Source organism: Sarcophilus harrisii, chromosome 2 (assembly GCF_902635505.1).
Source record: "Sarcophilus harrisii chromosome 2, mSarHar1.11, whole genome shotgun sequence".
Lineage (NCBI taxonomy): Eukaryota > Metazoa > Chordata > Mammalia > Dasyuromorphia > Dasyuridae > Sarcophilus > Sarcophilus harrisii.
The window spans coordinates 225,328,020-225,352,865 of record NC_045427.1 but is presented as its reverse complement, the minus strand read 5'-3'; the positions used below and the strand labels follow the sequence as shown (position 1 = coordinate 225,352,865).

General features: G+C 38.7%; 1 protein-coding gene across 5 annotated transcripts; it reads left to right on the top strand.

Annotated features, from left to right (window-relative positions):
* Positions 1 to 336: 336 nt before the first annotated feature.
* SPATA2 (spermatogenesis associated 2) lies at positions 337 to 22,388 on the top strand. Of its 5 annotated transcripts, none has more exons than XM_031951618.1 (4): positions 3,571 to 4,200; positions 13,630 to 13,836; positions 16,672 to 17,114; positions 18,795 to 22,388. In XM_031951618.1, exons 3-4 carry the CDS (start codon positions 16,797 to 16,799, stop codon positions 20,043 to 20,045), a joined length of 1,569 nt encoding a protein of 522 aa, XP_031807478.1. In that variant the 5' UTR covers positions 3,571 to 4,200; positions 13,630 to 13,836; positions 16,672 to 16,796; the 3' UTR covers positions 20,046 to 22,388. The 5 variants fall into 5 exon arrangements, with proteins under 5 accessions (XP_031807477.1, XP_031807478.1, XP_031807479.1 ...); XM_031951619.1 differs by lacking the exon at positions 13,630 to 13,836 and adding an exon at positions 4,722 to 4,957; XM_031951617.1 differs by lacking the exons at positions 3,571 to 4,200; positions 13,630 to 13,836 and adding an exon at positions 337 to 401.
* The last annotated feature ends 2,458 nt before the right edge of the window (positions 22,389 to 24,846 follow it).

Below are 24,846 nucleotides of genomic sequence, written 5' to 3'. Positions count from 1 at the left end.
TTGTGCTACACTGGCACAGCCTTCAAAAATCCATGGCTATTCAACAATAGAGCATCAGAAGAGGTCTTCACTAGATGTCTAATGTCATGTGGCTGGTAAATCCTTATCATTTGAGCTATCATAGATAGCTTATGGACTTAAATGGACTTAAATCTTAATTTTTTTTTTATTTTTTTTTTACTTATTAGCTGTTGTATCCTTGGGCCCTCTCTCACTTTACCTTAATTTCTTCAAACTCTAAAATGAGGACATAATACATTCACTGTTTACCTCATAAGGATGTTGTGAGGAAAGCACTTGTTAAATTAGAAATTTCTGTGTATGTGAGTGCAATGACAATAATACCCTTTGGTTTGGCAGTCCAGAATGGAAATGCTACACACTTATTCTGTTTCTGTCTGGTAAGTGCCAAGAATGAAGGGTTGTAGAATCAGAATTTCAGAAGTAGAAAGGACCTTGGAAGATCATCTAGTCCCTTCCCTTTACAGAGTAGGAAATTGAGACTAAGAGAAGGGAAATGGCTTCAATAATAATTTATTGAAATGGATAAACTTAGCTTCAGGGAAAATGTTTGTCCTATCTGGAATTTCTTTGAGCATTATCAATATAGGAAATCATATTACAAGAGTTTAAATCAAATTCTTTTTGAGTCAAAAGCACAACAATAATGGAAAGTTTGATTGCATAGTTCATTAGAGGAACATCACTTGTCCTGAACTTTATGAATAGAGAAGCAACATGGTATATGTAGTAGAATGAAAATTTGATTTAGAATTGAACTGGGTTTGAAATCTGAATACCACTTATTGAATCTATAACTTGTAGAAGGCTGGACTAGACCAAAGTTTCTTAATCTGGGTTCTATAAACTTAATTTAAAAAAAAAAAATTCAGCAACTTGTATTTCAATATAATTGTTTTTCTTTGCAATCTCCTCCATGTTCTTTTGTACATTTAAAAACATCACTCTGAAAGGAGGTGACTAGCCTTCTCCAGACTGCTCAAAGAGTCTATCACACAGAAAGAGTTACAAACTCCTCATAATACTAACTAATACAAAAAAATCTCCTGCAGCTCTAAATCTAAAATCCTTACATAACACCAGAGGTGTCAGACATGGAAGCATGTGACCTACAGCGCTTCCAAGTGGTTCCCATTTTTATTTGATTTTGACACAATTATCTTATACGATTCAGATGAGAATGCACACAAGAAAACCATTTTGATACCTAACATACAGTGGGTTCCTGTTTTTCACCAGCGTTCCCAGAAACCACCCAATAAAGAAAACAGGAATTTTCCCACAGGATCTCTTTTGGCTGGCAGTTGTGTTCCTACCCTAAGTTTCAGTATGAAATAAACCAGCAGGCCTCAACCTATAAAAGTATGAGGAACTTCCTTTAATTGAGTATTTTTTTATTTAGAACAGAAACAACTATTATAAATTCAGTAATGTTTTTAAATGAATCTGTATTATTCACAATAGCACTTATGTACATTTGAAATGTTTGAGACAGATATTCATTAAACACCTTATTTATTAATTTGTGGTTTTCTTAAGTAATTTAATAAACTGAATCTCTTATAATAATACCATGACTACAATTGGAAACCATAAAAAAAAAAAAAAAACCTGATAAAATCAACAAAAATGCACTGTGAAATCCAGGATACAACAAATATTTAAATTTTAGTTAGCATTCTATCAAAAATACAAGCTAAGTTTATCCATTTCAATAAATTATTATTGAAGCCATTTCCCTTCTTTTAGTCTCAATTTCCTACTCTGTAAAGGAAAGGGACTGAAGTCTAGATGATCTTTTATTGTATTGGGAAATACAATAAAAAATGTCAGAACTAGTAGGGAACTTTAGAAACTATCTACTTCAATTAATCTAAACTCATTAACTTTAGAATCTAGTTCAATTAATCTAAACTCATTAACTTTAGAAACTATCTAGTTCAATTAATCTAAACTCATTTTACAGAGGTGGCAAATGAGGTCCAGAAGCCTCATTAGTAAATTCCCATTCTTAAATGTTAACTGGGACTTATGTGCCAGCCAGAGAGGTAGTTAAGGGTAGTGAATAGAGTCTCTGAGCCAAAAAGATTTACTGGTTAGTAGAACACAAATCACTCAACCCTTCCGATCATCTAGGCAGTTTTAAAATCTTACGTTGCAGAGAAGGGGTCAACTTGAATTTGTAGATGGAGTTTCCTCTTCTGGGACGGTACATCAGTTTTGTATTCCAATGAAATCACTGGTCTAGTTCCTCTCTCTCTGGCACCTAAATTCCAGAGTGAGCTCTTAAGGGCTGAAGGCATAAATGTGAAATGACAACGCCCGCTCTCAAAGAGCATCATTGTTTTATATGTCAGTTTTAGGCGGATCCGGTCATGTTTATTGGGAACTTTTTGTATAATCAATTTAAAGAGTATGTGGAAGTACATAATTTAGTTTAATATTTTTTCCTCCTTTTATCATTGATCAAAGGAAATAATATCAGTAAAGTGCTTAGTTAAGTGCCTGACATATAGTAGGTATATAATAAGTTTCTTCCTTTTTTCCTTTCAAATTGTTAAAGAGACCCCAAGAATTTAGTTCTGCCAATTCCCATTTAATAGTCAAGGAAATTTAGTCTCAGAAATTTCAGATGATTTTCTCAAGGTAACATAGATAGTAAGAAGTAGAATTGAAATTCAAAATGATGGCCTCTGACTCAAAATCCATTTGTTTCCATTTTATTATTATAAAGTAAAAAAAAATTAAAATGACTGCCTCTCAAAAGAAAATAATTTCAAATTATTTTAAATAAACATTTACTACTAATATTGTATAATGTCTTACTGTATCCACCTTTCCTATCATAAAAGTTTTGCAATGTTGATTTATTATATGATTATACCATAAGTAAAATATTATTTTCTTTTTATCAAAACCGTGTGTAGAAATTCACAAAAATAAAAAACAGCAGCAGCAACGACAAAAATAACAACAACAACAAAAAAAAAGAGTATGTGGAAGTAGACATGTGTGCATATACACATACGTACATGCTCATCCGATGCTGTATTCTGAAGATTTTAAGGAAAATAGCTGCAATTTAGGGGAAAGAGCACAAAACAGATCAGAAGATCTTAACCTTTTTTTTTTGAGACAGTTGGGGTTAAGTGACTTGCCCAAGCGTTTGGGGTTTCACTTGCACTCAGACCTTCCTGACTTCAGGGCTGGCGCTCTATTCGCCGCGCCACCGGGCTGCCCCTCCCAAGCAAACGCTTTCAGGTCTTAGGCAAGCCGCATTCCCTCTCCGGGACCCAGTGAGCCCGTACTGGGTGCAAGCAGGAACGACATAGATTCAGAGCGGGCCGTCGCTTTCAACCTTCTCACTTTACACATGAGGAAACGGAGGCGCCGAGGAGGGTTTTTTCTATCTCCATCATATGCAATGAGCTTTGAGGTCCGGGGAAGCCCTGGCGAAGGGATACAGAGAACCGCCTGCTCCCCATGGATCCAACCTGGGAAATGGAGCCAGGAGGACACTACTTCTTATTGACCCCGGGCCTGCTGCCTGGGGGAACCCCAAAGTGTCCGGCTTCCTTCCTGTCAGGGACAAATGGACACTGTCCACTTGCGAAATCTAAAAGTATTTGCCGCGAGCAATGAATGGGAAAAGCTCCGCGGGTGGAAATAAGTGTTGCGTTAAAAGAATAACCTAAGCTTCTGAGCTCCCCTCCTTAGGGCACCAAACCTTCGCCCCGCCTCACACCGGCCGGTTTCCAAGGCAACTCATATAGCCACGACCTTAGGTCATCTCTCAGAAACGTCACTTCCTTTCCATTGACTTCCGGGTCGTCGCCCAGGCTCCCTGCCGCTTTGCCCTTTAGGACCGGACAGGCAAAAGGCCGCCGCCGCCGCCGCCGCCGTCTCCGCCTCAGCTCCCACTTCCCAGGAGGGTGTGTTCGCCCCACGCCGGGCGGGGCTCAGGCCTTCCCCCTTTCTCCTACACGCGCAGCCGCAGCCGCAGTAGCGGCTGGTTTTTATCACTTCCGGCCTGTGTATTTCCGGGTCGTCTCCGTTCCTCAGGGTACGGGTCTCGCTCCTTCTGGGCTGGCTGGAGCGGCGAACGCTCCCGGCTCAGCTCCCGCTTTCCCCCCTCCTGCAACCTTGGTGCCGGGTCTCGGGGCAGCAGCGACCTCCTCCGTAAGTGTTGCCCCTTAGCGTGAAGTGGCTTCAGGCGGAAATTCCCTCCCGGGAAAGCGGGGCTTCCCGGGGCTCGGGGCAAAGGCCGGGTGCGGGCGATCTGAGGAAGGGGCGGCCGTGAGCGGAGCGTCGGACTCGGCGACCTCTGAGGTCTCTCTCCGAGCTGAGGAGAGCTTGAGGCGTCCCTGAGGGGAGGAATGGTCCGGGCTCCTGGGCAGGAGACCGGGGAGCGCGGCTTGGAGAGAGGAGGGATGGGAGCCGGGCCCGGAAGCTAGCTAGTGAGGGGGGAGAGAGGGGGAAAGGACCAGTCATTTTACTTTGGTGATGCCGGATTTGGACCCTGAAATGAAGAGACAAATAGGAGTGAACCAGCCCCTGGGAAGCCCTGGAGCCGAGATGGCTGCGGACGGGAGCGGGAGGGAGGAAAGCGGGGACGGCCGCGAGGAGAAGAGCAGGTTTCTGAGGAAGATAGGTTGTGGGTCTGGGAGAACGTGCCGGACTTGGTTTTGTAAATCTTTTAGGTACGTATGAACCCGAGGACGTGTGTCTGTATGTCTCGGCCATGCTTCAGTCGTCGGCGATCCTTTTACGTGGTGCTAGTTGGCCCTGGAAGGCGGTCTTCGGCTCATTTTTGTGGCTTTGTCCAAGTGTCGTTTTCCCCGAAGCTCCAGGAGTTAGTATCTTCTGGAGGGAGATAAAGACGGTGTAGAAAAACAAAGAAAGCAAGCCGGAGGGGGTTATGCCTGTGGGTGAAAAGGTAATACTGGGCGGCGAGATAAAACCCTGCTCAGTGAGGAGGAGTGAGGAATCTTTTTTGGTCCCCACGGTTTGAAAGGTATAGCAGCATTGTAAACAACAAGGTGGTTTCCTTTTAAAGCAGGAGAACCAGAGATCTTGAGGTCCGAGATGTGCAATTCCTTGTATGCATTATTAAGGCTGTTCTCTAAGGTCTGAAGGTGGGAGACAAAGATTCCTTAGGCAATTTGTTCCGCTTCCTTTCCTTTCAAAGGAAGCGGCTTCAGGATTCCTCCAGTCCCACAAGGAGAAACCTGCTGTTAAAAAGGAAAAGGCCAACTTTTAGCCATGTAGATCTCATTCTGAGATTCTGAAATTTGGGGGCTGGTACTTTGGATTCATTTTGAAAAGAAGTGGAATTGATGGGCTAAGATGAATCCAATCGGCTCTGGATGTTAGTGGAAGGGGCCCTGTGGATTTTCTTGAGTTGTACTAGTTTCCTTTAGAGAATCTTATCAAAAAATGTAAGAACTGGTCATTCTTCCGTTGCATCTGTACTAAAGAAATGCCTATGAAGTACCAAGGCCAATATGGAGTTGCTCTGTCTTGTGGGCTTAGGGTGAAATGTAATAGAAATAACTATTCTCTTTTCTCTGTGGTTAATAATATGTTTTCACCATACTGCTTTGAAAATGCTTGTACTTGAATGAGCCTACTGAGCTGAAGGTGAGCTAATGCTTATTTGACCAGGATAATTCCTTGAATTCATTTTGGCTTTTAACCAACATACCTTTCCATTGAGGTGATTAAAAAATCCTGGTAGAGCTGCTGAACCTCTAATTGGCATTTTGCTTTTTCAAAAGGAGGACCTTATTTTGAAAAATTGTTTATGCTGACTGGGCATTTTACCTTCTTGCAGCTGTCTGCTTTAGGGATATTTACAGTTGAAGCTTTGGGGAGAGTGACAAGTGCTTGCATCCTGATGCTCAAATTGTGCTTTGATAAATTAACTGCTTACTGCAGCTGGGCTGCTTTAGTTTTCTATAAGTGTACTGTTTTGCATAGAGTATAATTTTGTTCTATTCTCAAAGTGCTGGGAATGAATAAAATGCAAACATTATGCTCAGAAAAAGCTTTTGCTATGACCAGGGACAATAATACAGTCTTTATTCCCTTCATGATATAGAGGAGCTAGCTGCCCAGTATAAATTCTGAATTAGTCTTAATGGTTCTCCCCTCATTGAGAAGAGGTACTAAAGGAATTTGGGGGGGGGGGAGCGGAGTTTTATTTTTCTACTTTTGTTCTGTGCCAGAAGGCAGAAATACTTTCATAAGGATTTTGGTTTTGGAATTTGACCATACCTGGGGCTTTTCCAACGTAATAGACAGTTAAAACTTTGTAACCAGTATTGAATAGAATTACGAACTATAGAATCATAGATTTGGAGCCAGACAGGACTTGTAAAAATTCATCTTCCCTCATTTTGTAGAAGAAAAAGGCTGAGGGAATGAGAAGATATATTTGTTTATAGTACCTTCTATGTGCCAGGAACTGTGTTAAAGGCTTTTTACAAATATTATCTTATTTGATCTTCATAACAACCCTGAGAAGGTAAGGTGGGTGCAATTATTATCCTTCATTTATATTTGGGGAAACTGAAGCATACAGAGTTAAGTGACTTGCTCAGGGTCACACACCAAAATGTCTGGGGTCAGATTTGAACTCCAAGGTCCAGGATATTCTTATACCACAAGCTGTCAATTTCCTCCTTTGGCTCCAAATCTACACATAGTGTTCATGGACTGTTAAAATGAATTCACCCTTAAATGTTAGATCTGTAAGAGCTCTTAGATTATCTCATCTAACTCTCATTTTATAGATAAGGAAATAGATCTTAAAAGGTTGCTCAAAGTCTCATAGCTAAATTAATAGCAGAAATAGTACTGGAATTCTGCTGCCAAGTCCAGCTTTTCTACTACTTTTTTTTTTTTTTTTTAACTCTCCCAAGGTATCTTGGGGTGTACTGGCTAGATTTCTTTCTTAAGGACTATGCCTTTAACCAAAATAAACTGATTTTCATTGATTGGCCACCAGTATGTCTCATTTGGTTATTGTTTGGCTCCTGATCGATTTAGATTGAATGTAAACAGCAATCATTTCTGCTTTGGCCAGAAACCCAAAGAGTCTTCCCCTCCCAGATTCATTCATTCATTCATTTATTTTTTTAGATTATTATTATTTTTTTTTTTTTTTGGACTAGATTAAAGAGGAGATTCTTTGCCTCGGTTGCTATCTAGCCTTAATCACTGAATCACTCAGTCAAACCAAGCCCTGTTAAAGATCTCAGCTTAAAAAGGCCAAGGTCTCCCACTGTATCCAGGGACATCTCCAGTCATCCTGATCTTTATCTGGCCACTGGACCTAGATGGCTCAGGAGAGGAAACTGAGGCAGGTGACCTTGCACATCCCTCCCTCACTTAAATCACTTGCATGTCATGGCATCACCCCCTTCATATCATGATCCTCTTCAAGAATGAAGGACAAACAAGAAATCATGAATTATATGATTAAAAATGATAGCCAAATCTATATTGTATACTTTTTTATTATTAATTTTGATGTATATTATCTATAAATGTGGAATTAGCCTATGTAAAAAGCACAGATTTGTGAACTCAATTTGAAGGAGTATGAGATTTTGCTTTTGGTTTTTTAAGCTATTTGGTTGAGTAGATAAAGCTTTAAGAAGAAGCTTAAGTCTTTAGTAGGTTTTCGGTCCTCTAGTTAAAATGTATATAAATACATCAGAAAAAGTTGTCTGTTGGAGTTACTAATAGGCAGCTTATGACAACTTTTTTTAGATAAACTATTTAAGTAAATAATTAATTGCATTAATAGATTAATGTCATTTATGTCCTTTGGTAAATTTCATTCCAGAGGGCTTCCCAATGACCATTTTCTTGTTCTTTTGATGAATTGTCAGTTATCTTTTCCTATGGTTATATGACCAGCCTCCCCCCCGCGCCCCCTCCCCCCCTTCCCTTTTGGTCATGCATTTCTCTTATGACATCCTTTTAGGTCATTTCTCCTGAAATTTCTTTCAGTCCCTTTTCTGGTTTCTGACTTCACTACTTATCTAAAGCCTCTTTCAATCTAATGGTCTTTTCTCAGTCCTCATTTTATTTTTACTTTTGTAATTTTTTATATTGTCTACACCCTCCTTCTGAGCACTTTCTCTTATGTTGGCATCAATGTCACCACTCTGTTCTTCTCTTAATCTATTCCACTTCTCCATCTCAGCATCCTTTGTTGCATCATCCACATTCTATCCCTTTATTGTGGATATTCAGTATTTATCATAGTACTTACACAGCTTGTAGCCTGCTCATACCTGCCATACATAATTGGGCAATTTCCATTGCCCTTTGGGGGTGATTCTTAACTCTTAGTTCACCAAAAATTGTAGCTGTCTAGCATCACAGAAGGAACATTGGTGTTAAAAAGATGCACTGTTTCAGAAAGAAGGTTGGGCTTCACTAAAAGTAATATGTAGAGTGCTTTGAGAAATTATTTTGATTGTTTTATTTTCTGACTTGAGGTCATTTTGTCTATTTATCTGTCCAAGAAATATGTACAGATAGACAAGCTATATAAGTGGCCCATCCATCTGTATAGTATATAATCTGAACATTAGACATGTTTTCATATATTAGGTTTTTCCTACGTGGATAGTTGTGTGTGTGTGTGTGTGTGTGTGTTTCAAATTTTATTTAGGATATTCTGCTTTTTTCTAGCTCATCCTGCAAAGTCAGCATAGTGTCAGTTTAGGCTCTGTGCAAAGCATTGGGGAATACAAAGAAAGGCAAAATTTAGTCCCTGCCCTCAGGGATTTTGCAATCTAATCAGGAAGACAACATGCAAACAACTATATATATATATATAGAATAAATTTCAGAAAATTTCAGAGGGAAGGCACCGAGATTAAAGAGGAGACCGAATAAAACAAGCTACAAAAGGTTGGCTTCTAGCTGAGACTTGAAGAAAGCCAGGAAATCAGGAAGGAGAGTTTCATGGATGGGAGACAGTCAGTCAAAATACTCAGTTAGGAAATATTTGACGAATCCCAAGAAGGCTGGTGTCATCGGATTACAGAGAATATAGAGGGGTATAAATAAGTGCAAGACCACCAGAAACATAAGAAAGGTTACTAATGGCCTTGAAAGCTAAACAAATGATCTTATAGTTATCATCCTGGAGTTAATGGGGAGCCAGTGGAGTTTATCCAATAGAATATTATTTAGTAAAATTTGCATTTTAGATTGCTCAGTTTGAGAGCTGAGTGGAGGATGGATTAGGTTTGGGAGAGACAAGGCAAGAGTACCAATCAGTAAGCTATTACAATAGTCTAGGCATGAGGCAGTGAAAGTCTGTATGAGGATAATAGGAGTGCCAAAGTATAAAAGGGGGTATATATGAAAAATGTTATAGAGAGTTGACTGGACTTGACTACTTGCTGTTCTTTATTGTTGCTGTTTGTCCTTCATTCTTGAAGAGAACCGTGATATCAGGAGGGTGATGCCTGATCTGCAAGTGAATTGGATTTGAGGGAGGGAGGGCTGGGCAAGGTCTCCTGCCTCACTTGCCCCTCCAGAGCCATTTGGGTCCAGAGTCAGATAGAGACCAGGACAACTAGAGAGGCCTTGGATAGAATGGGAGACCTTGGCCTTTTTTAAGCTAAGGTTTTCAGCAGGTCTCAATTTGACTGAGGCTGTACCCTTCAGTGATTAAAATTAGGTAGCAATTAAGGCAAAGAATCTCCTCTTTAACCTAGTCCAAAAAAAAAAAAAAAAGAATGAATGAATCTGGGAAGGCAAGACTCTGGGTTTCTGGCCAAAGGAGAAATGTTTGCTATTTAACATTCAATCTGAGTCAAATCAGGACCCACACAATGACCAAATGGGATTTGGCCTGGGAGACATATTGGTAGTCAATCAATGAAAATCAGAGTTTGTTGGTTTAAGACATGATCCTTAAGAAAGAAATCTAGCCAGTAACTCCCAAGATATTTTGGGAGGAGGGTTCAGAGATCCAAAGAAGTAGAAAAGCTAGACTGGACAGCAGGATTTCAGTACTCTTTCTGCTATTAATTTAGCTATGTAACTGAACAACCTTTCTAGATCTACACTGATGCAGTGGACAGAGAGCACTTGCCCTAGAGTCAGGAGGACTTGAGTTCAAATCTAAACTCAAGACACCTAATACTTTCTAGCTGTGTGACCCATGGCAAGTCATTTGTTTTTTTCATAGTTATGACTTTTTATTGACAGAACCCATGCCTGGGTAATTTTTTACAACATTATCCCTTGCACTCACTTCTGTTCCGATTTTTCCCCTCCCTCCCTCTACCCCCTCCCATGGCAAGCAGTCCTATACATGTTAAATAGGTTACAGTATATCCTAGATACAATTATGTGTGCAGAACCGAACAGTTCTCGTGTTGCACAGGAAGAATTGAATTCAGCAGGTAAAAATAACCCGGGAAGAAAAACAAAAATGCAAACAGTACATTCATTTCCCAGTGTTCTTTCTTTGGGTGTAGCTGCTTCTGTCCATCATTGATCAATTGAAACTGAGTTTGATCTTCTCTTTGTTGAAGAAATCCACTTCCATCAGAATACATCCTCATACAGTATCATTGTTGAAGTATATTATGATCTCCTGGTTCTGCTCATTTCACTTAGCATCAGTTCATGTAAGTCTCTCTGTATTCATCCTGCTGGTCATTTCTTACAGAACATTAATATTCCATAACATTCATATACCACAATTTATTCAGCCATTCTCCAATTGATGGAGGCATCCATTCATTTTCCAGTTTCTAGCCACTACAAACAGGGCTGCCACAAATATTTTGGCACATACAGGTCTCTTTCCCTTCTTTAGTATCTCTTTGGGGTATAAGCCCAGTAGTAGCACTGCTGGATCAAAGGGTATGCACAGTTTGATAACTTTTTGAGCGTAGTTCCAAATTGCTCTCCAGAATGGCTCTATGTATCCACAGTTCCACCAACAGTGTATTAGTGTCCCTGTTTTCTGAGCAAGTCATTTAAACCCAATTGCTCCCAAAATCAAACAGGTCTTCCCGAGTCACACTTATCTTGTATGCTACTAAGCTACCCAGACTAATTGGATATAGAAAGTGAGAGAGAAACTTTGGATGACAACCAAGTAAGTGGGAGAATTGTAATATCCTTGTCAGTAATAACGAAGTTAGACATATATATTTTAACATATTTAATGTATTGGATTACCTGCCATCTAGAGGAAGGGGAAATTTGGAACGGAATGTTTTGCAAGGGTCAGTGTTGAAAAATTATCCATGTGTTTTGTTTTGTAAATATTTAAAAAGCTTTAAAAAAAAAAGTTAGGATTAGGGAAGGGTTGGGGAGGTGAGTTCAGTTTTGGCCATGTTGAATTGTTGATGTCTTTGAGATATCCAACTCTAGATTTCTAATAGGAAAATGGAGATGTGATGGAGGTCTGGAGAGAGATTAGGGCATGGACAGTTAGATCTGAGAAACATTTGCATAGAGATGTTAATTGAATCATGGGAGTTTATGACGGATCATCAGTTGAAATAATAGAGATGAAAAGGGAACTCCCAGAACAGAACCTTGAAGGGACCTACACCCTGATTAGTAAACATGACATGTATGCTAGATCCAGCAAAGAAGAAAGAGAAACAAGTAGAACTAGAAGAAAACAATGTCAAGAAAACAGAGAAGAGAATATTAAGAAGAGAGTGATTAACAGGATCAGAGGCTGCAGAAAGGTCAAGGATGAGGATTAAGAAACTGGGCTCTCTCCAACAATGAGATGATTTAGGTCAATTCCAATAGACTTGTGATGAAGAGAGCCATCTACGCTCAGAGACAGGATTATGGGAACTGAGTGTGGACCACAAAATAGTATTTTTTTCACCTTTGTTGTTGTTTGCTTGCTTTTTTTTTTTTCTTTTTGATCTCGTTTTTCTTGTACAGCATGATAAATGTAGAAATATGTTTAGAAGAATTGCACATGTTTAACCTATACTGGATTGTTTGCTGTCTAGGGGAGGGGATAAGAGATAAGGGAGGGGGGAAGAAAAATTGGAACTCAAGATTTTGTAGAGCTAAATTGTTGAAAACTTATCTTTGCATGTTTTGTTGTTGTTTATTTGTTTGTTTTTTGCTGAGGCAATTGGGATTAAATAACTTCCCCAGGGTCACATAGCTAAGAAGTGTTAAGTATCTGAGACCAGATTTGAACTCAAATCAGGCTTCAGGGCTGGTACTCTCTATCTACTGCACCACCTAACAGCCCAATCTTTGCATGTATTTTGAAAAATAAAAAACTATTATTATTACTTTTTAAAAAGAAAGAGAGAAAAGAACATTAGATTTGGCCATGAAAAGATCCTTGGTAAGGAGCAGTTTAAGTTAAATGATGAGTTTGGAAGCCAAACTGTTAAGTCCTTTAAAGCAAGAAAGGAAATGGAAACACCAACTGTAGAAGGCCTTCTCAAGGAGTTTAAGCAAAAAAGAGTTAGGATGATAGCTAACGGGAATAGGCAGATCATGGGAGGTTTATGTTTGTTTGTTTTGGAGAATGGGGAAAATGTGAGGCAGCCCATAGACAGGGAGAGATTGGAAATAAATGAGTGGAGATGGTAGAAGGGGTGATTTATTGAGGAAGATAGTATACAATAGAATCATTTGTGAATGCTGAGAAGTTTACCTGAGCAAGGTGGTCACCTTTTAATGTTAAACAGGTGAAGGAGAAACAGTGGCAGAAGGCATCTGAATGATGTGTGAGATGAGGAATGAGAGGAAAATGGTCTCCATTTTTTTTTTCAGTGAAAGAGGAAAGGTAAAAATTTTCATCTTGAGGGACGCCCTCCGAAATCAAAGGACTTAAATTTAAATTCTCTGTAAACTTGGGCAAGTCATTTATCCACTCTGCCCCCATTTCCAGAGCTTTAGAATGAGGGGGTTGAAAGAGTTATCTGATGGTGAACTGTGATGGACTTGGTTCTTTCCAGTAAAGATGATTCAGGTCAGTCAATTCCACTAGACTTATGATGGAGAGAAATGGGGGCTGATCCCATATGTGGATCTCACCATAATACTTTCACCTTTGTTGTTGTTGGCTTGTGTTTTAATTTTCTCATTTTTTTCCCATTTTGATATGATTTTTCTTGTGCAACATGATAAATGTGGAAATATGTTTAGAAGGATTGCACATGCTTAACTTTTATTGGATTACTTACTTTCTAGGGGAGAAGGGGCAGGAGGAAAAAAAAATTTGGAATACAAGGTTTTGCAAGGGTGAATTTTGAAAAACTATCTTTGCTTGTGTTTTGAAAAATAAAAATATTATTGAGAAAAAAAAAAGAATGAGGGGGTTGAGCCTAGTTAACTCTAAGATCCCTTCTAGCTCTAGATCTGTGGTATGTATGTGAAACTAATAAGGCTTGACAAGGGATTAGATTTAGTTGGGTGAAGAATGACAGTATTAGAACCTCAGTAACAAGCAAAGTTGAAAACCCAAGTGACCTGGAGAATAGTGGTATCCTTTAACATAGATAAATTTGGAAGAAAGTCAGGTATAGGAATGAATAATAATCTGTTTTATTTTTGTATATGCTATTTCAGATACAGGGGACCCAGTTGGAAATATTAAAGGATACTTGGTGATAAAATAGAACTGAAACTCAAGGAGAGATTAGAAATGGACAGATAATCTGAGGTTTACCTATGGAGATATGATAATTGAAACAGTGGAAGGTGATGAGATCAATGAGAGAACTTGATATAAAGAGGAAAATTAAGAGGGTCCAGGATAGAGACCCATAGTTAAAGGTAGGATATTAATTCATTATGAGCCAATGAGGGGGGACTGGAAAACACAAGAACATCTATCTGAAGGTCCTTATCATCCAGAATTCCACTTTGACTTGTATTTCATAACTGTGATGAAAACCTTTGAAGAATATACATTTCCCTGTTTTTATGTCTTCCTTGAAATTAATAATAGGTTTGCTGAACAGAGTTATGTTATATTTTACAAGGAATATTATAGTATTTTGACATTGATAGAAGAAGATACTTTGCTGGAAGCAACCCTGCAAGGTAGTACTCTTATATCAAATATCAAATTTGATGTCCTTTTTTTAAACAGTCTGTAAACAATAAGCATGGTGGAATTTTGTATTCACTACACTTTTCAGTCAAATGTATGACTAAAATTTGACACTTTTAGAATATTGTCAAAACCTGCCTGTTCCCTTCTCATAGTTTTACAACCTAGGATGTGCTTGATGAAGTTTATTCTCACAAAAAATTTTATATAGATGGAGGAAAAAAGAGGTATTTGAGTTGTTAGTTACTGATAATCTTTTTCTCCTAGTTCTTGCCTCCTCCCTTCTTTTTGGTAATAATCTATTATACCTACCCACCCAAAATTTTAGATCAGAATTGATCTCTTAACACCTTTATCAGTATGTCACCATTATGGATGGCAATACATACTTGTTCTTTTTCTAGCAGTTTTTTCCATCTTTATTTTTCTCAATGCTATTTCCATTTCTTTCTCTACTATATCTAAGATTGTGCTGTCAAAGTTCAGATATGGTGACTTCATAGTCTATGACAGTGAAATAAATGACTTTATTATAAAAATGTTCACAGCTTTTTTCATTTTTTCCCCCCTTTCCCCCTGTCCTTCCCATTTCATGCTTAAATGCCATTGGGATTGACTTTGCATTATTTAGGCTTTCTTTAAACTTTATTTTTTTCCTTAATATTTTTTATGAGTTGATACTGCTTGTATCATGCTTCCTCCATAAGATTGGGGGCGGGGGAGCAGGGCAAAGTGGTCAGGGTTAAGTGACTTGCCTAGTTTCACAGTAAGTGTCAGGTGTCAGGTGTCTGGGGAGGCCATATGTGAACTTAGATCCTCCTGATTCTGGGGCCAGTACTTTACCCACTACACCCTCTAATTGCCCATCTTCCATAAGATTTTTAAAAATAATTTATATTCTAAACCACCTCTCTCCCCAACAAATCAGATATATGTAGGCTGAAGTGGGATTGTTTTTTTGGCTTTTTGTTTCCTTATTATGACAATTGGTTAAATTGTTAGTTCTTTACAAAAATGGTTATAATTTGTGGAAATGGTCATTCATTCCTTCATTTGGGTCCCTAATGTCCACATCCTATCTGGAGCTAATTTCAGTACTCAGATTCGAAATATTTTAATTGTATTTCATTTTTTGATGTTTACTTGGGTGCTTGCCATGTTCAATGCCATTTGATACTTTTCTTAAAGAAAATACTTGAGGCTCATTTCTTATTCATCTAATTTACTTTCCTGCCATTTATTTTGGCTGTCTTTTTAGTGACTACTTTAGCATTAGACATCAAGTATTAAAGTAAATTGATATAAATTTACAAGGTCTTAATAAATTCTTTGTAGAATTTTTCTTTGTGTTCATCTTCAGCAAAAGAAAATGGCATGTGAAATGTGGTTATTTTCCTGAGTATCTTTTTATAGATTCTAGTACAAGCCAGAGATCCTGACCAAATATCCCATGACATTTTCTTGCTGATCCTGGATATGGGGCAAAACCAACTTCATCACTAAAACCATTACATTGAATTCCCACTCCCTATGTTTATGCCCACCTGCATTTTTGATTTCCTTCACAGGCTAATTGTACAATATTTCAGAGTCTGATTCTTTTTGTACAGCAAAATAACGGTTTGGTCATGTATACTTACTGTGTATCTAATTTATATTTTAATATATTTAACATCTACTGGTCATCCTGTCATCTAGGGGAGGGGGTGGGGGGGGTAAGAGGTGAAAAATTGGAACAAGAGGTTTGGCAATTGTTAATGCTGTAAAGTTACCCATGTATATATCCTGTAAATAAAAAATAAAAGGCTATTAAAACAAACAAACAAACAAAAAAAAAAACCAACTTCATCGATTTTTTTATCTGCCAGCTTTGCATTTAGCTAATAACTTCTTTTTAGTGAGAATGTCACGATTGATATGATTCAATTCCTCTAGTAATTAAGTGTACTCATTGATTAGTGTATATGTTTCATATTTTATATAGAAGCCAAGCTAATATCTCTAAAAATTATATTATTCTTAGAACCCTGTGCTCCATTTTCTATTGCTGACATTGTCTCTTTTTACTAACTGAAAGGAGGGGATCCACACAGGAAGACTTACATTTTGTATTTTTGCTTAAGTGGTCAGTCTCCTGCCAGTGAGCCTTTCTGTCCTTGTCCAGACTGAACATCAAATGGTCTGTTGCTTAAACCATCCTTGAAGTCTTTCTAGCATGGAAGATCCTGCCACAGAGCTTGGAATCAAATGCTATTTTAAATTTTAAGCAAAATAATTGTCTTAAACAGATTATTTTAGAGATTTATTGCTTGGAATATGATTTTTGAAATTGTTTTCAAATTATTAAATTTTAAGTTTTATGAAGCAGCAGTAATTATCTGATTAGAACATTCTGCATTTCCTAGCAATGTTCTGTATATAGAAGGTACTTATAAATGTTTAAGTGAATGTTATTATTAGCCATGATAATAATAGCTGATGTTAGAACAGGATGAAGGGAATCTTGGATTTATGAATGAATGGAAATAATACTAATATCTTTTTTTCTCTTCCAGAAACCATAATTGTTCAAGACAGGTAACATGCTAGTGCCCTTTGAGATTGCTATGCCCCCTGGAGAAAAGCCATGGAAGAGATGAGGTAGCTGCTACCTGGAAATATTTCAGGAAAGCTGATTTCAATGGATACAAAATATAAAGACGACTTATTTAGGAAGTACGTGCAGTTTCACGAGTCCAAAGTGGATGCTTCCAGCACTAAGCAACGACCTGTCAATGATGAGTACCTCCGGGTGGCGGCCTCGGCTGTACTCAGTCTACATAAGATTGAGCCCTTTTATAGATTCCGGTTGATCAAATTTTATGAAGTGGTTGAGAGTTCTCTTCGCTCACTGAGGTCCTCTAACTTGCGGGCTCTCCACAGCGCATTTAGCACACTGGAGACAATGGGAATCAACCTCTTCCTTTACCCTTGGAAGAAGGAATTCAAAAGTATTAAAGTAAGGCATATAGAAGTACTTTTCTATAGTTTTTAAATAAAGTAGACTATAGAGAAGTTTCTTTTCTGGAACTACTTCTGTCTGTCCATTAATGTTACCCTAAAGTTATAGAGGCCGAGTATAGTGGATTATGGCTTAGGCTAGAAATCAGACAACCTAAATACTTGCCATAACTAGCATGGTGACCTTTTAGGTTACTTACTCTTTCTGGGCCTCACTTAACAGTAAAATAAGTGTATTGGAATAGATAATCTCTTTCCAGCTCTAATGGTTCTAGGTTTTGCCATTAAGCAAAGAATAGATTGCTTGAGGGTTTCTCTTTTCTCCTTAGGCCCAAGGGTATATAGTGAATGAAACTATAGGTTTGTAATCAAGGGAACTGAGTTTGAATCTCACCTGTGTTATTTGTGTGATTTTAGGTAAGCCCCTTCCCTCTGTAGGACTTAAGTTTTCCCTCAATTTTTCAATGAGGGACTTAAACTAATTGCCAGCCCCAACCCCGTACAAGCTCTAATGAACATAAACTACATAGTCTAGTAAACATAGATTACAAAGAATAAATAACTTTCAAGTGGTTCTATCTTCCATTAGCCTTAAAGCCTGGCATAGATGTAGAACTAGCATCTATATACTTTATGCCTTAGAATCTTTGCTGCTCTTAAACTAAAACTTTTGAATGGTTAATTTAACTGGCATTGCTATAGTGCTTTAAGAATAATAGCAACAGCAACTCTTTTGAGGTAAATAATGATGCAAATACCATTATCCTCATTTTATAGATGAGGAAACTGAACATATATATATATATATATATATATGAAATTACTTTTGAACTCAGAACTGCTTACTTCAAATAAAATGTTCCACTTCTCCATATCTACGATGGTGTACTCTGCAAGATGGTTGGAATTCTGGGAGGTGAATTTAACTGGCCTGGCAAGTAAAAGTTTGTGCCAGGGGCGTCTATGATTTGGATATTTGAAGGGGAGAATAAAATGGCGCATTTGTTTGTGGTAGTGGGAGAATTCTTTATGTCCCAATTCATTCAGGTTACCTAAAAGATTTATAGGAGGATAAAATTTAATAATCTAGTCCCTACCCTCTCCTTTGACAGAGAAAGTAACAGATTCCTAGAGGTTAAATGCTTACACAATAAAAAGAGACAAGACTCGGAACTAATTTCTAATCCGATGTTCTGTCTATTGTGGTTTGAACCAGATTTCTGTATTATAGAGGGCCCTAGTTTGGTTCTCAAGAAATCTTTCTGAAGTGTAGCCCTGAAGTTAGATGGTAATTCAGGCTCAAGGGAAGGTATAAGATATTCTGTGAGATCATTCAGATAATTTTACCAGATAAATGGGTTAATTGTACTGTTTCATATTAATGGAAACCAAGAAAGAATTGTCATTGGATTTTGTCCCCTGAATCTTTTCCTCTTTGTCATTCACCATGTGTTTTTCCTGTTGGTAGAAAATCCTAGCACCACAAAATCATCAGCTCCCTATCTGAGTTTTCAGAGAGTGGATGTAAAATTTAGTAAGCATTAATGTCAAGTCTGCTAGAGTGCAAGTTTAGTGAAGTAATTTTCCCCATATGATCTATATTATTTCTAAATGGGAACTGTTTTCCATTTTGTGTATACTAAAGGGAAAATAATGGATTTTTTCTTCTGTTTTCTAGACCTACACAGGACCTTTTGTTTATTATGTGAAATCAACATTACTAGAAGAGGACATCAGAGTCATCCTAAATTACATGGGCTATGTCCAGGATCTTGGAAGTGCATATAGGCTCAAAGAACTGGTGGAAACTTTGCAGGTGAAAATGGTCTCTTTTGAGCTTTTTTTGGCCAAAGTAGAATGTGAGCAGTTGCTTGAAATACACTCCCAGGTAAAGGACAAAGGTTACTCAGAGCTGGACGTAGTGAATGAGCGTAAGCACAGCAGTGAAGATGTGAGGGGCTGCTCTGATGCTATGAAGCGGCGGGTAGAGTGTAAAGAGAACCTCACGGCTTCTATGGCACGCATGGCTCTTCAGAAGTCAGCCAGTGAGAGAGCAGCAAAAGAGTACTTCAAGCCCAAAGTGAATAAGCCTTCCAAGTCTATGGACACTTATGATAGTTACTGGGAAAGTAAGAAGCCACCACTGATGACTTCACTCAGCCTCAGGAAAGAGCCTGCAGTAATAGATGTGGAAGATGACATCAAAGATGAAATTATTCGACCATCTCCCTCTCTCTTGACCATGTCCAGCTCCCCGCACAGCTGCTCTGATGATTTTGTGCCCCTTTCCTCAAATCCCAATGGCATGTTAAGAACCATCCCCCCTTATAACACCTATTTTTCTCCTCAAGATGACCTAGACCTTTACACAGATCCAGATTCCAGGGGTACATATAGGAGACCAGATTCTCTCAAGCCAGATGTGTGGCTCTTCCGAAATGACTCCACTCCCCTTTACCATAAGCGTATGCATCCCGCCAAAGAGACCACCTCATCCAAGTGCCAAAGCTGTGGCCTCACGTGTGGCTCTTCACTCTGCCAGCGGTGTGAAACTGTGCTCACTTGTCGGCAGGACTATCCTGTCACCAAACAGAACAGCTTCCCCATCAAGTCAGGCTCCCATGAGAGTTTGTCCCATGGGGCTGCTCTGAGGGAGAAGTCTCTGTACACAGCACAGACTCAGATGATCCCTGACAGGGCACCTCATCTCCACTCAAAATCCAAGGCTACAGCTGCATCTCGGTGCGGTTTCTGCAACCGGTCAGGGGCCTCTAATACATGTGCAATCTGTTCAAAAGTCTCATGCGATACCTGCCTCACTGCTTACCACTACGACCCGTGCTGCAAAAAGAGTGAGCAACACAAATTCATGCCTAACAGTCAACTCAACTATAAGTCAACCCAGTTCTCCCATTTTGTGTATAGATAGACTCAGACTTGCATATTCTGCACAAAGGGCTAAAACTTTACTTTGTGACTTCCTTGGTGAAGTCTTACGCTGACCTCGGAAGTGGAGCTATGCTTTCCTATGGGGAATGACATTTCACACCCTCTCCCTCTTGCTGGTGTGTTTGTGTCTTCATCCATGTTACACACACCTTGGGATCCACCCTGTCAGATCTTTCCAGCAACAGACACTTTGTGATTTGATAAGGGGAGGGAGGACCAACCAGGCTTCCTTTTGAGTCCAACACTCGGACTTGCTGGTCTGGTCCTCTTATCCAGCCCACCCCCATCTTCACTCAGTTTTGTTTTCTAAAGGAGTTTGATCCCTGGGGTTTTCAAATGACTCCCCAGCTGCCCCACTGATGAGCTGCAGTGGACTGAGTAGGGACAGTCACAAAGACTCATGGTTCCCAGTACAAGGACTAGTGAAAGGTTTGTGAAAGGGAGTGTTCTTTCACTGCAGCATCTCCTAGGAGTTCTAGTGCTGCCCACAGAGGTTTATCTCCAAGTGCTTCCTGAACTACCCAACAACCTTCCCCCTCCCCCCCATAGACACTGTTTTTAGACATCACCGTGGCCTCTGAGGGGATTCTCCTGGGCTCCTCACAGCTGGCTCTCTAGGTTTTAAAGTTTGAACAGAAGACAGTTTTATGCTTGATTTTTGTAGTGCTGCCGGTAGCTTCCTCTAGTGTACTGTACAGTATTAGTGGACTTGTTGACATGACATTTGCGTTGCATCCATCCAAAAGAGGCCCAATTTTAATTCCTTTCTGTTGCACACGTATTGACTTTCTTCTTTATACTGTAAATAGGTGATTTGAAAAGTTTTATTTTTTAATAAATATATTCCTTGTTGTGTGCTTAAAAGTGATAAAAATCATTATGTAGCTATTTATAACTTCTCAAGTTTTTTGGGGTTTTTTTTTTTTTTTTTGATTGTTTTTATCTTGGGTGGGGGAAGCTTTTGTTTGCCATTTAGTTCTTAGCTTCATAAAGTTCCCTGGGTGAAGTAGGTAGTTAGTAGTGGGAAGGAACAATGAAAATGGGTTCCTTTTTTGAGTCAGTAGAGGTAACTAAGCTGTTGTTTTCCCTTTGAAAAACATATATACTGTGTACATATAGATACCTACCTCCCATTTGCACTTGTTGGGGGTTAGTGCAGACTTAGCAGTGAGGCTCTGCCCCTGTAGATGACTAGTACTACCCTCAAATTTAGAGGCCACACTAAGGGCCTTATCCTCAGGACTTCACTTGCATCCCTATAGTCTCTCTCTGGCACAAAAGTTGGACCTGACCCTCCTAATTGTCTAGGCCTTGTTTCCAAAGGAAATGTAACTTGCTTAGTCATAACTCCCTCTCCTCCTGCTTACCCCACTTACACTTCCACCATACCTTTATCCTCAATTTTCAGAAAATGAGGCAGTTTGAGATATCTTTGCACTTAAAGTGGCCAGAAACTGACTACTTACTAGATAATTTCTATGTATGCTTGGCCTGTCCTAAAAATTCTCTCCAACTGAAGGGCACCTTTCACTCCAGATTCATGCAGTGATTGACCAACTAACTCACCTTTAAATTTTGCTTTGAGGTGAGGAGAGGGAATGGGGAAAGAGTAAGATATTTCAAATGGCTTATTTATGAACATGCAAAATTATTTTAGCCATAAGTCTGTCAAATGTACAAATCTTTTGGGATTTTACCAAAAATATTTCTAAGAGCAAAGCAAAAAAGAAATGTTTAGCTTTTTTTTTTTTTTTTAAAGGGGGAAGGAAGCAAATCTGAATTTGACTCCGAGCGCAACTGGATGATTTTTCCCCCCAATTGTTTGACTTTTGAAAATCTTTCTATACACACACACACACACACACACCTCTGATAGATCATGTGTAGATAACACTGTATATAAAGCTGAATTTTAAAGAATTTCAATACTGAAATTAGTTACTTCATTCTGGAGTGTCTTGCCTATCCTACTTCTGAAGTCTCTATTTCTCTTATCCCCTGTCCAAACTGCCTACTGCAAATTTCGTAACAAACTGTGAAGCCATGTGACTTAGAAGATAAACCTTGGTCTGGATGACTGCATTAATAAAAGTCTGGTGTATAATACATATTGTCCTGGAAATACTGTTGTTCAAAACTATTGAATTGCAAGTGCTCTGACCATGCACTCTTGGTGTATATCTTATTGTACCAGGTTGCTGTGTTTGAGACGACAGTAAAAGTATATATCTGACTTTTAAATGGAGGTGTTCTGCATTTGATTTCTACCAAGATAGGTGAAGTGATGAGAGATGATTTTAAAAATAAAATGTCTTCCACTATTGTTAATGGAGGTTTCCCTCCTTTTTGGCTGGTTTTTTTTTGTTTGTTTGTTTGTTTATTTTTTTGAGGGGGTTGGGAAAGATTGCTCCAATTTAGATGTAGTTATAAAATCCCAGGGCACTATAAATCAGTTTAACAAGTATTTATTTAAAGTGCAATAGGAAGTGGGAATACAAAAATAACAGTTCTGCCCCTTACAGTACTTACATTTTGGGGAAGGGGGAAAAAATAACAGATTAAATATAAATTCTTATACAGATTGGGGGAGTGGCAAAGGAATATTAATGGAGTGGGATTTGAAAGGATCAGAAAATGTTTTTTATAGAAGGTAGGGCTTCCAAGAGGCAGATGAAGAGGTTGCACATTCCAGAATTAAGGGACAGCCTATGCAAAAGCAGAGGCACCAGATGGAATGTTTATAGGGATCAGCAAATAAATTAGCTTGGCAGGATCATTTAATTCAAAGGCAGCATTTAGATTTAGTGTCAGAGGAAGTGCTGGACCTGCAGTCAGGAAGATGGGTTCAAATCCCATTGACCTGAATGCCTCAGCTCACCTGTAAAAAGTGGGGATTGGGCTTCCAAGGTCCCTTCCAATTTTAAATCTGCCTACAATGAAGGAATATGAAATCTGGAAAATTAAATTGGAACCATGTTGGTTTTACATGCCAAACAAGACAATAGGGAACTACTGAAGCTTCTTGAGCAAAAAAATGACATGGTCAGTCTTGTGTTTTAATAATATCAATTTGGTAACTGTGGAAGAGACAGAATGAAAGAGACAAAGCAAGGAGACCCATAAGCACCTGAATTGGAATGATAGCTCCGTGAATGGAGAGAAGGTGTAGAGGGTGAAAGATGGTGGAAGTTCAATTGATAAAACTTAGAAAATGGTGGGGTTTGGAGCAAAGGAGACCAAATTTGATTATCTAGATAGGGAACAGGGATGCTGTCAGTCCTGTGTAAAATGATCAGCTGCAAGAAAAGGAAGAATATTGAATTGTTTTGAATGTTTAGGACACCGATGGCAGATTCAAGTTTTGGTGGATTGGATATGTAGATTTGATTGAACCTGTTAAGAATTGATGAGGTTGACAGAGAAAGCAAGAATGAGCCCCAGAGGTATTCCTTCACAGAAGGGTAGGACATGGGTGATAATCTTGGAAAAGAAATTGAGGAATGCTCAGGTAGAAGAACCACCAGGGAATGTCTTGAAAATCCACATAGGAAAGTATATGGAATGACAATGAGTAGTGTCAACACTGCGGGTTATTTATTGTTCAGGAGTTTCAATAACGTATGGCTGTTTTCTTGGCAAAAATTCAGGAGGGGTTTTCCATTTCCTTCTCCAGGTCATATTAAAGATGAGGAACTGAGGCTGACTGGATTAAGTGACTAGCTCAAGGGTTATACTAGCCAGTAAGTGTCTAAGGCCAGATATGAACTCAAGATAAACTTTCCTGACTTGAGGCCCAGCAGCTTATCCACTTGGACACACCTGGTTCCCTGAGCACTGCATAGACATCAAGAAAAATGAAGCCTGAAAAAAGAATATTCAGCCAAAAGGGCCTGGATAACAAGGACCAGAGAGAAAGTGGCTTGCCCCAGGTCAGTGGCAGCATTGGGTTTACAATTCCTGCTTCCCTAACTTAAGGTGAGGTTATTAGAATCAAATATCATGGATGTGTGAAAGGGCTTTAGAGGAGAAAAAAGGGATAAATGTGGAAGTGTTACTAATAAGACTTGTAAAATCAAAATATTAAAGCTGAAAGGGATTTTTTTCTTTTAAAATATTTTTAACTTTTTTTTTACACCACTCACTTTCCAATGACTCCCTTCCTCCAAAAGAGAACTCAGTATAAAGTCAGTATAAACAAAATGCACTGCCCATGTCTGAAAATATATGTAATACTCAATGAAGAAGGTAGGGATTCTTCACCATCAGGTCTCTAAAGTCACAGTGGGCATTGCAATGATTAAAGTTTTGACGTTTTTAATTGTTTAGCTTTACTGTTGTGATTCTTATAAATTATTCCCCTGTTTATTTTGTTCATATAACTGCCTTCCCAATTTTCTCTCAATTCTTCATGTTCATCATTTCTCAGGGTGGAATAATTCATTATACTTAAACCATGGTTTGTTCACCCCTTCCCCAACTGATGAAGACCTACAGTCTTCCTTCCTGCTATATTTTATACACATGGGACCTTTCCCGCCAATTTCTCTTTCTAGGCTATATGCCTATTAAATAGCATGAATGGAGAAATCGTTTTTTGTTTGTTTTGTGGTGTTTTGGAAGTATAATTTTAAATTCATTTTCCAGATTGGTTGGACCAATTTACCCTGAGAAACCATCTTGTCTACTAATCCCTCATTTTCCTCATGAGAAAGCCAACATCCAGAGAAGATGATTTGCCTGATGTCATCTATTATTAGTAGGGGGCCAAGTCTCCACATTCC